The sequence below is a fragment of the Marmota flaviventris genome, chromosome 14 (assembly GCF_047511675.1).
Source record: "Marmota flaviventris isolate mMarFla1 chromosome 14, mMarFla1.hap1, whole genome shotgun sequence".
Lineage (NCBI taxonomy): Eukaryota > Metazoa > Chordata > Mammalia > Rodentia > Sciuridae > Marmota > Marmota flaviventris.
The window spans coordinates 23483010-23495497 of record NC_092511.1 but is presented as its reverse complement, the minus strand read 5'-3'; the positions used below and the strand labels follow the sequence as shown (position 1 = coordinate 23495497).

The window sequence follows — 12488 nt, the reverse complement described above, 5'->3', positions numbered from 1 at the left end:
GCAATACACATTTCCTAAGTGTGTAGCAAAGTTATGAATCAGTTTGCTTTTAAAACATTTCCAAGGTTTCAGAACAAAGGGCTTTATGAATATATTCTTATCCACTATAAAATAATTTCTCATTATTATTAATGTATCCTGCCTACATTTAGGAAGATCTTTTTTAGCAAAAAGATGTGTTCCAAAGTCAAACATTGTTAACAGAGCCATCTAGTAGATGAATGTGTTACATGATGTCAGAATTACCTTTTTTTTTAAAAAAAAAAAAACATACTGGTGACCAAAAAGAATGAGTCCAAATTAGACTCTACAGTAAATGATACCACACAGGAAAAGAGGGAAAAGAAAGGAAGGAAAGAAGTATCACCAGAGTAGGGTCTGGGTACCATTTTGCCTATTCCACAGGGATGATGAATTATATCCTCCATGACCTTCAATGGGTTGATGGGCTCACTATTCACAGATAATGTGATACCAAGCTCACATGTCCATGCCACATGTGTGTAAACACACAATTTAAAAACAAGCCAAATTAACAGGGACAACACTCTTGATGTACCATTTCCATGTGATTTTGGACTGGCAGTATGTGTAAATTTCTTTAAAATCATGAGTGCTTAGTTGTTGAAAAGCTTCAACTGAACAGGTTATAGTTTGTATCTTAAAGCACATTAGACACTAAAGGAACAAAGGGAAAGAAGTAAGAACTTCGTAATTTTACTTATATAATAATTAAAGACTTTCCATATTAGGCACAGGCAGTGTAGCAATTACCAGGTGAAGCTGACTATGTGTCACAGATGTCAACATTATACAATGTAAAGACCTATATATAAAGCATACAAAGTTTAGCAATTTTGCCACTTTATTGAAAAAAAAAAAAAGAGATGAGTGCTTACCTTCTCTTAGACGCTCTACCACAAAAGTAAAGCCGGTAGTTCTGGGATGTAAGACATATTCATATTTCTGAAGTCCATTTTTTTCAGCAAAATCATTACTTCGAGCTTTGCTGTTTTCTAAACAAAACAACGGACCATTAGAAACCATCAAATAAAGGGTAACAAATAGTGAGGTAAGGAAAGAAGTGCAGAATTTCCTTAATAAAAATGGCAAGTATTATTCTGTAATAACTGAATACAGAATACCAAGAAGATACAAACATTTTAGATAGGCCATTACAAAGATTCTTGACTAATTTAATGGATTTTTAAAAACTTTTTATAACACGGTATCAATAGATTTTTTACATGAAAGTTTCCTGAAATCTATATTCAAATCTTTTAAATGCTTTAGAAGACTTCATAAAAGCCAATATGCAATCAAAACTGAAATAAAATACTAATAAATGAAAACTTTAATAAAATAATCCTTATGTAATTAAAACAAGTACTAAAATTTAAAAAAATGCTAATAAGACTTAAAAACTAACAAAATATAAGGATCTAGCTATCTAAAAGAAACAACTAGCAATCATATATATCAGATTAACATTTTTTTAACCCAATAATTTAGGCCTTCAATGCAAAGTAAAATATCTGCCTTGCTCAGGCAAAGGACAGGCTAATATTACTAACCAAAACCACTCCATAACAGAATGGGCACATGATTAGCACATCATGTACAAACATCTGAAGATGGTTTGGCTGAATATAGTTAACAGAGTAGAGTGTATGTTCCAATTGTTGGTGAAACCTTCTTTTTCCATTCCATGAGGTAACTTGCAAGTTCCAAGAAGAACCAAACCCATTATTCAGCAAATACATTTGGTAAAAGTAAAGTATTCAGAAATTTGGCCTCGACTTTTGGGAGCAATCACAAAATACCTTCTGATGACAGCAGATGGTAGAATCAGCAATCCTCAGCTACACTCTACAAATTTCGCATTTACATAAATACAACTTTTCCTAGGAGTAAATTTACTAAGCCCTCCAAACCTCCAGAAACCACAGATGCATTCTATAACACTAAAATATTCAAAGAATACTCTTATAGGAGGTATTACATCATGGTACAATAAAAAAAAAATGGAATCCAATACCCACATATTTTAAGCAAATAAAAAGGAAAGGTCCTAAATATGTAAAGTAAAAAGCTGTTTACATTAGTTTTTGAATGTTGTGGGCATGGGGCTACAAACAGTATTTCTGTTGCAAGTAGATGGCAGACCTTATATGGAATCAGGAATCCCAGAGACAACATAAATAAGAAAAGTAACTACTTGTTAGTTTGCTCTTCCAATTTGTCAAAAACTGGGGATTCTGAAGACAAAACTGAATTCTCATATACATGTGCAAACAAGTACAAATAGTTCTAAAATGTACAGTCACAGCACGGGAAAGTAGAAACAGAGAGAGAGAGAGAGATTAGATGCAGATTTTCCTCTTGACCCTACCTTACCTACCCATCCCCAGACTCTGTTCTTCTTAGTAATTACACTAACATCCTACTTTCTGACCACAACCTCCTATCAACTCACTCCCTGAAACTCCTCCACTACACCACTCCTTCCACCCACAGGACTGCAGGCCACTCTCTCCTTCTCAAATCAGCCAGGCATGTCCCCACCTCAGGTCTATGCAGCTTTTCTTCCCCTTTCCCACCTACCATACAGATGCATGGTTTTCAAATTTAGTCCCTACACAGAAAGAGTAGAGATGCCTGCCCTAAATACCTTATATCCAATGGCATCCTGCCTTCTTCTGTTGTTCTCTCCTTATCTGGCCTCATTTTTCTGAACAGCACCTATGACAACCAGACCTACTTTTTGTAACTTACTTATCTCTTCCCTCATATTAACTTCATGAAAGAAGGAACTCTGTTTTGTACATAAAGATCCAGAAACATATATATCTATTAAATGAAGATGTTTTATATACAAGGGTGTTAAATTGTATATAACATTGTAACTGTGTTAAAGTCTGGAAGCTTTCCTTTCCAAATTAGGGAACTGGAACTCTAAAGTACAATATTCCAATTGTGATGTTTAATTTTATGTGTCAACTTGACTAAGCCACTGTACCCAGGTACTTGGTCAAACATTATTCCAGATGTTTCCGTGAAAGTACTTATTATATTTTTTTTAAGATACATTAATATCTAAATCTGTAGACTGAGTAAAGCAGACTATCTTCTACCATGTGGGAAGGTCTCATCTAAATTAACTGAAAGCCTTAACAGGAAAAGATAGTGTGCCCTCCCCTTCTCCACAAGGAAGAAGGACTTCTGCCTCCAGGCAGCCTTTGGATTCAATCTGAAACTCTTCCCTGGGGCTCCAACCTGAGGATGGGCCAAGCCTTCATCAATGCAAAAGCCACTTCCTTAAAATAAACCTTAATCTCTTTCTCCCTATTGGTATACTGTTTCTATTTCTCTGGAGAATACCAATATGTCAATATAATATAAAACTACTCAACCTTTATCAAAGAATATATAATGATGTGAATATTACAATATAACATGAAGGAAAAAAGAACGAAGTATGATCTTAGTTTTTCAATTTTGTTTAAGATTATATATGTATGTATATACATATATACATTGACACCTATGTATGTGTGTATCTGTAACCAAATGACCCAAAAGAAATGGACCAAATTAGAATAGTGTTTACTATGTATGAGCTGTGAAATTATAAGAATTTTTGTGAATCCTTCTATGTTTCTGAACTTTCCAAAACTAACATATATTATGTATTTCTAATACATAGTATTAGAAAAAAGTTAAACAATAATACATGGAGATAGAATGTGTGCAAGGTCATATTTAAATGCACTAATTTGGAAATGTACAAGCAAATTGAATTCAAAATTTAAAGAAAACTATAAAATGTTCGCTTTATCATTAAAAATTCAAATTGAAAGTTAACTGGTAACCAAAAACACTTTTTTTCAATTTTCCAAATTGAAAATATTTTCTTAGCCCTTTTCAAATCATTTTTTTCTAACTCATATAATTCTGCAACAAAACAAAACAAAACACCAGACCCCACTTTTTATTTCATTAGGGCAAACAGTCTGGCTTTTGTAATTTGGCCTTAAGATGTAAATGCCATTTTAACTTAGGAGCTGGGGTTGTGGCTCAGTGGTAAAGCTCTTGCCTTGCATGCATGAGGCACAGCAATCAATCCTCAGCACCACATAAAAATAACAAAATAAAGATACTGTGTCCATCTACAACTAAAATAAAAAACTTTTTAAAAATAGGAAATAGGAAACACACTGGACTCCAAACGCCTGCGACTAGATGTAAAGTTCATCACCTATAAAAGAAACCTGAGAAAAAATATAAAATGAAAAACATTTTGAATATATTTTATAGATTCTAAAGGTCTAATATATGGAATATGTTAACACTAATATACGGAACATGTTAACACTAATGTACCAGAGGAGCAGCAACATATGAACTTTTTCCCATTAGCGTTTATTTATCATTATTATATTATTTTTATTATTATTATAAAGTTCCAAAATTGACATTCTTTAGTGTACATTTTGTCATTCACAAAAATAAATCAGGATGCAATTCAGTCAATTGTTTTCTATACTCCATCAAACGAAACTGACATTTCAATATCCAAGGTTAGGCTTTATACATTCTAAGTCTTATAAAATTTAAATTGGCTATCTTTCCAGTTTAATTTCTAAAGGTAGTTTGGCACTGGAAATCAATTAACTTAAAACCTACAATGGATCTATTTTCAAGCTTAAACAACAGGTAGCCAATATTAGCCTTCATATTATCCCCTTTGATCCTGATTTTAAAATTTTAACCATAAAATCAAACAGATGTTACACAATAAGCATGTATTTTAGAGACTGCCCAAGTAATAAGTATTTCCATGGTTCATTTAGCTCAGCTCCATCTGTAATAGATAAGTCAAAGATCTCTTTGTTGCTATCTTTGGTAACTGTTTCCCCAAAATACCTTAGTTCCCCTTATCAACCTCAGTTGTGGCTCAGTCAATCCTCACTTATTTAAATGTTTCTGTAAATTTTATTTTTTATTATGAACTTTTTTTGGGTAATTTGTTCCATAAATTATGTCCATGTTTTAAATTAATATTTACTTGACTTGTTCTCTTTTTTAAGCTCTAAGGGTTGCCCTTCTTTGTTTAGTACATGTTTTTCCTTTCCATACTATTTGTGATTTTTAGACTTCCATCTACTCTGCTTTTGTCTGTTTTTCCTCATGCGGCACACATTCATCCACTGGATCCTTTAAATGTGCTGCTGTATCTTTCCTGAAAGATACCTTTAAGGTATTAAAGTTAAATTCTGCTCTTTCAAGTCCAAGGATTCTCTAGAATTGCTTCCTATGGAAGCTATGCCCTGTTTGCATCATTCCTCCCAGTATTCAACCAGGATAGTTTCACTTTTATCCATCTTACATTCTGGACTGCAAAAGAAGGTTTGATCTGTAAAAATGACCTGGGGTTTAAATAAGTGTGGTAGAAAACACTAAGTTAGTAACTATGATAGACTGTAAAGTTTTGTTTTGTTTTTTTTGTACTGGGGATTGAACCCAGGGGTGCTTTACCACTGAGCTATATCTCCAGCCTATTTATTTAATTTTGAGACAGGGTCTTGCTAAATTGCTTAGGGCCTTGATAATTTGCTTAGGGTCTCACTAAGTTGCTGAGGTTGGATCTGAACTTGTGATTCTCTTGTTTCAGCTCCTGAGCCACTGGGATTACAGGTGTGCACCATTGTGCATGGCCAGAGTATACAATATTTTGTTTTTAATATTTTTGATATCTGGGATGATAGAAAGTTCTAAACATGTCCTCCTGTTTTCCCTCTATACCTCAATGATGGCTGTTTTTTGTTTTTTTGTTTTGTTTTGTTTTGTTTTGTTTTTAAGGAAGAGATAATGTCTTTCCTGCCTATAAGAGGAATAAGGTTTAAATATCAAAAGAAAGGTAATTAAGTTAACTTAAATCAACAATAATTGAAATTAGTTACTATCAGATTCTTTTCTGTAAGGAAGACACTGAAAGCAAAAAGAGTTTAAAGGATAAATAAATACCTTGAAAGCAGACAAGAGAATATATAGAACAGAAGGCGGGACAAACTTCACCAAAAATATGATTAAAAACTGGCTTACATAAAGATAAAGGGTTGAAATATTAAAATATATTCTGGGGCTAAAATGTAAAGTTCTAGGATAGCAGTTGTGAATAACAACAATCACTTGGGCTTGCCTATAATAAATTCCATGGGCTGGAATCCTGGGTCCTATAAATTAAATAGTGTCTTGGGCCTGACATCCTATTGATTACATGAGTGACCTTGGGGGTGATCTAGTAATCTTGTTGGTATTCAGTTACTTCATCCAAGGAATAAGAAGTTTTAACTAGATGCTTTAAAATTCTGTGATATAAACCCAGGCTGTCTTACCTGTGAGATCAGTCCCTTCTGGGAATATGAGGAGCTGAAGTGGTTCATGGATATCACAAAAATAATCAATCATGTCTTCAAAATGGTTCTTATCATCCTTCCACTTCCTATGAATAAAGATATAGGCAGCAGCCTGCATGGCCCAACCTGGAATAAATTTAACGAACATTTGCGCAGTTTCATTACCAATATCTACATATTATTATGTATAACTTTTCAAGTTTTTAATTTTAGTATAAATTATTTACTATCATAATAACCAACCCTGATATGCCATAAATTCAGCACTAATTTTGGGTTACATAATAAAAGATAAACCAGAATATATTTTTAAGAGGGTTTAAAGGTTATCTTGGAATTTGCAAAATTCTCAAAAATCTCTTTTCAAGCCCAAACTAGCTATTAAAATATCAAGGCAATAAATTTCCCTGATATTTATCACTAACTCATCCAAGGTTTTAAGAATCCTAACAAAACAGACATTTTAACCAAGCTATCTACAAAAGATAAAAGAATGTGTTATAAGGTTTACAAAGCAGTAAAAAAAGAACTGTTGTCAGGTCATTTATTGTATTCTCTTGAATATTTACTTTCTTGTATTACTCAATCTCTAAATGCAATTGCTATTTTCAATGGTAGTCACTTTATTTAAAAGAAAAGGGGAATTGTGCAATGACTAGTAACATGTTGGCTGGAGCATATACTGTGGTCACACTGCCTTTCTCCAGGGCAAATGAGCCTTGCTGATGAAAAGGCAGCCCTAGATCAGCCTTATTTCAGATGACCACCTAGCTCTCCCTTGCCATGGAGACTGGAACTACTATGGGAGATGCCAGGCTCAAGGTGACCTATCTATAGTCTGGGTAATAGCCCACATGGAAAACTTGGGCCACACACAATAATTACCTAGGTCAACCCAATGTTCTTTCTGTCAGAAATTTCACCTAGGACCACAGGGAATTGAGTTCATTTCAACAATCATATTTCTTATTCTCAAGATTACAATTATTTCTTTTTCATATTAGCCAATTTTTCTGAGTTCGCGTGATTATAATAAAAGTAATGTTTACTGTGTGCCTGGTGCTATTCTATGTATTAATTTTCAAAATTAGTTGGTAAATTATTATCCCTATTTTGGGTGAGGAAACTGAGGCACAATGAGACCCAAACAACTAGTTAGTGGTAAAACCAGGTTTCAAACACAGGCTGTCTGGCCCCACAGCTAAAGTTTTAAATAATTATAGACTATATACTAAACAGTCTCTGTGCAATATATACCTAGATTCCTCTAAGGATATTAATTACACACAATTTAAATTATTTTTAGAAAATCTTTTATTACTCAGAGATTAGACTTTTTCATTTTTTTTTTAGTACAAAACTCATTCTCTTTAAAACCTTTTATTCATCTCAAATGTCTACCAATTTGGTTCTGTTTTCATATTTATGAAGGATGTCCTATGCTGAGCTGACAGGTGGAATGCAGTTCTCCCTTTCATGTAAGAAAAAGTCCCCCTTAGGGAAAGAGAATGGTAGCAGTATCCCTGAGGTTTTGCTGTAACACTTTTCTCATATTCTGTATGGTCCTGGAATTCCAGAATAGATATAAAATGGCTAAATTCAACCTCTTGAATCTCTCCTCTGAAGAGCTGAGATTCTTCCCCATGGAGCCTGTGCTTTCTTATGTTCATTTACATATCACTGATGTTTTTGAATCTTTTTTTACTTCCTTTAGCTTAAATGTTTTTCTCTCCTTTTTTTTTCCATAAAAGTCACAGGAACATCTTGTAAGTTTTTTCCCTCCCCTTTCACTGTCACGAGTGCATATTTTATCCATGTTTAAAGCAACAGATACTCATATTTTTTAACCTGTTGAGATCCTCAAAATTTATGATGTTTATTTCATACTTTTATGAGCTAATTAATGACAATGCAAGTTATAAAATTTAGAATTCGGCTATATAACTTGTCTTTTTAATACTTTTCCCCCTGTAGGACATACTGTCTTTATGCTGAATTTCTCCAGGCAAGGGTTGGGCACCTGGCAAATTTATAAAGAGAATCTGTGGATACTGGCATAGCTCTATGGCCACCATCTTTCTGAAATCCCATTTATAGTATCAGCACTGCATTCCCACAGCAGATGTGAGTAACCCCTGAGCATTTTCCATTGTCCAAACCTAGTCCATAATTTTAGAACCAAAATTTATTTGACTTATTCCCTTTTACCAGACTTTAAAGTTGGCTACAAAGATCTATTTACTTGAATGTGTATTACTTATTCATTCTTTCTCAATAAAAAGTAAGTCTATTCACCTTTTTTTTCCTCCCTAAAACAGTTAAGGGAATCACAAAAACATCACTACTCTCCTAGTGCTCTAAATACTAAATCTCAAAGATAGGTGCTAATTTATCACCACTGTTTACATATTCATAATGTATGGTATGGGCTATTATCTATTGTGGGATTATGAATATGACACAGGAGGCAAAAAGTCCTGTGGAAGAGATAGTTATTCCCTTCAAAAGTATTTTCAATTCTGAATGGATAGGGGTATGATCAAGGAAATACTGCCTGTATTAAATGAGAATTAAAAGTACTATGAACAGATGCAAATTTTATGTGAAAATATTATATCACAAAGATCATGAGAAAACACTTCATTTACTGAGTGTGTACTTATATGTAACCAAAAGCAGTTATACAAACAAACCCAGAAATTAATTAATGAGTAAAGTTCTCAAATCTGCAATTTCTATCAGGTTATCATATGCTATTTAGACAAAGTTAGAGAAGCTGTATTGTCCCTTAACTCACATTACAAATTAGGTAAGGCTCTCTATATACTTCTTCTAAAATGAATAATTTCCATAAAGGTCTGGCTCTTAAAAACATTGAGTAAAAGTGAACAATTAACTTTATGACCTTGTCCTATAATAATCCTATTGTAGTATACCTGTATTATTAGGTCTCAAATGTGCCTGTGCTGAAAATACAAGATAGAAATCAAAATATGATAAAGCAATTAAATACTATTCAAAGCAAACTTAATTCTAAACATAATTTCAAATTTTAAAAACCACAAAATGGAGAAAAATGGATGAAAACACTGCAAATTTCACTACACTCCACAAAGAAAGATTATCAACACCAAAAGGACCTATGATTAGAGACATCCCTGTAGCAACTATCATGTGTTAGGCAGAAATAACTATGCCTCCTCAAGATGTCCATACCCTAATTCCTTGAACTGTGAATATTAGATTACATGGCAAAAAGGAATTGAGGTTGTCAATCAACTGAATTTAGGATAGGGAGATTATCCTAGATTATTCTAGTGACTCAAAGTAATCACAAGGGTACTTAAAAGTGGAAGAGAGCCAGTGTATGGTGGTACATACCAGTAAACATAGATACTCAGGAGCTGAGGCAAGAGGATCACAAGTTTGAGGCCAGCCTGGGCAACTTAGTGAGATCCTCTCTCAAAAGTAAAAAATTTTAAAAAGGGCCAGGTATGTAGCTGAGTGGTAGAGTGCTTGACTAGTATAGGTAAGACCCTGGGTTCAATTCCCAGTACCACCATAAATAAATAAATATATTTTCTTTTTTAAAGTGGAAGAGAGAGACCCAAGAAGACTCAATATTTGAGTGACAGAATGTGTGACAAGGACTCAACCAACTCTTGTTGTCTTTGAAAATGGTGGAAGGGGCTAAAAAACCAAGGATCCCAAGGGCTATGGAAGCTAGAAGAGGCAAGAAAACAGACCCTACCAGGGCCTACAGAAAGGAACCAGGCTTGCCAATGCCTGGTTCCATTTAGCCCAACAGAACCCAAAATAGAATTCTGACTCCAGAACTGATAAGACTCATTTTATTTGTGCATTTCCATTAAATACAAAGCAGGTATAAAAACTCTAAAGTTCATACCAAATTATTTTACTGCTTTCTCCTAAAATTACCCTGTTACAAAAGCATATCTTTTAGAAAATTTCAGAATGTAACTACTAATTCAAGGAAAAGAATTCCTTAATTTTCAGCAGAACTGAGGACAATAAAAGTCCTATAGGCCTCCTAGCTCATTCTTGGGATGCCTTGCAGCCTGGAGGAATGTGTATCTCACTGGGATGTTAACAATGACACATATCAACAGGATAGTCAATTTAGGTAGCCAATTGTATTAACTTCAGCAATGATTGAATGGATAACCTTAAAGCCTAGAGTTATTTCTCCCATCAAGGAAAATGTCAATTTCCATGTAGCTCAGGGCTTATACTGTGTTCAAAAGCTAACATATTCAAAGCAAAAGCTTCAATTCAGTTACTAAGATCTCAACACCATCTCCCTAAATTATTTAATTCTCAGTGTGATCCTAGAAAGAATCCTAGTATACCATCTGGCACATAAGTTACTAAATTAACTGAATATAACCTTTCTTTTCATGAATCTTCTTGCTACAACCTTACTCTCAAAGATCAAAACCCATCTCAGCCAAGCAACTCTGGCAAATGAAACTAAAAAAATTAACAATTACAAAAACTTATTTTTCAATTACCAGTACAAATTCTAAAATGAAATGATCTGTTATGTGTCCAAATATAAGCAAAGATGTGTGTACATCTTCTAGGCAACAGAACTAGAATGTATCTAATAAGCTCTGTCTATTATACTTCACTTGATAGTTTTCATAAAAATCTTGAGTCATGATAAGCATTTAATAAAATTCATTCCATGAGTCAACCAGTCAATGAGTATTTTTCTTCACAATTTGGTGAAACAAGGGAAAGCAAGTGACACAGAATGCTTGTGGCTATAAATAACAGAACAGCAACCTAAAAGTCTAGATTTAAATAATCTGGGTTTAAATTTCTCACATACAAAGTCTGGCCCCAGTGTTGATTCAGTACTCAGTACCTCATTTTTTACCTGCCACCCTTCTGAGGCCCTCTCTTCCAGATCCACAGGTTACAGAAGCTCCAAGTATCACAGCTCTCATAATAATATAAATGCAGAACAGGACAGCACAATCCCATCAAACTCTTCTCTCTTATTGAGGAGGAAGATCTTTCCCAGAGCCTCCCAAAAGCCTCCCTCTGTCCCTTTGATGAGACTGGCTCAAACAATCATCCCTGCTAACAAGAGGCTAGGATAGCCAGCATTAGTACCTTCATCCTCTGTGATAGGATGTGCACACCAGAAAGGTTTGTTGTTGAAATGAGTCAAACATCATCTTTGGTCTTTAGTTGTTTAAAAATAAATGGAACAACACAGAGAAGACGGCTGGCCATGAAACTCTGTGACTTAGATACAACAGAAGTCATAATTCATCAATTCACTAAAGAAGGGAAGGCCAACAGAAAGTTTGCTGTGAAAGTAACAACTTAAGTTTTTACTATCGTATAGAATAAGTAGCCAGGAATCTTCAACTGGAAGAGTCACAGATGGAGCTTCTAGTATACTGGCAGTAAGTGCTTCCAGGAGGGCCGAGTTACTTTGGGTGAGGAGGCACATGTATCTTCTCCAGGTGATGAAGCTTGCAACAGTGAAGTGTTCCTAGTACTGAGTCTTGTGGCAAGTCTTTTCCAATTTACAAACATATTCATCTTATTCTTCTGAGTTATGAGGCAGGGGAATAGCAGGAAATTTTGTTAAACTAAAAGGAGTGTCCACCAAACTAGATGAAGTCAAAGACAGTCATGGCTTTGTTGCAATTTTAGTGAAAGTCCACTTCAAATAGGAAGAAGCTAGGTGGGAAAGGGAGTGTTTTTCTTTTTAAAGGGGATAAAATTTGGCATTATAAACATCTTAAACAGAAAAACAGCCATCCTTTGTGTTTAATATATAATAGTAAAATCAAGATGACTTTAGTAAGTTTAGTTATTCTTAAAACTATATGTGAGCAATGACATCTTAACATAAATTTATATAGTTGTGTCTCATATAGTAATGTTTGGGTCAACAATACACCACATATATAATGTTGGGTTTTATAAATCATATTGCCTAGTGACTTTGTAGCCATCTTAGTTTGTATAATTTTGTGCCATGTTTACACACCAACAAAATCAGCTAATAATGGCACATTTTATCAG

The 12488-nt window shown here is 34.1% G+C and overlaps 1 protein-coding gene and 1 long non-coding RNA gene across 7 annotated transcripts in view; one reads left to right on the top strand and one right to left on the bottom strand.

The window, feature by feature from the left end:
• The window catches only part of Lclat1 (lysocardiolipin acyltransferase 1), a 178945-nt gene that overhangs the window by 58897 nt on the left and 107560 nt on the right, over positions 1 to 12488 (bottom strand). For all 6 annotated transcript variants that reach the window (XM_071601457.1, XM_071601461.1, XM_027933481.2 and 3 more), the window contains 2 exons: positions 6399 to 6545; positions 900 to 1016 (listed from right to left, as the gene is read on the bottom strand). In XM_071601457.1, the coding sequence (XP_071457558.1) occupies positions 900 to 1016; positions 6399 to 6545 (264 nt within the window). The remainder of the gene's footprint in view (positions 1 to 899; positions 1017 to 6398; positions 6546 to 12488) is intronic.
• The window catches only part of LOC114091111 (uncharacterized), a 91750-nt gene that overhangs the window by 56152 nt on the left and 23110 nt on the right, over positions 1 to 12488 (top strand). The gene's annotated exons all lie outside the window — the stretch shown is intronic.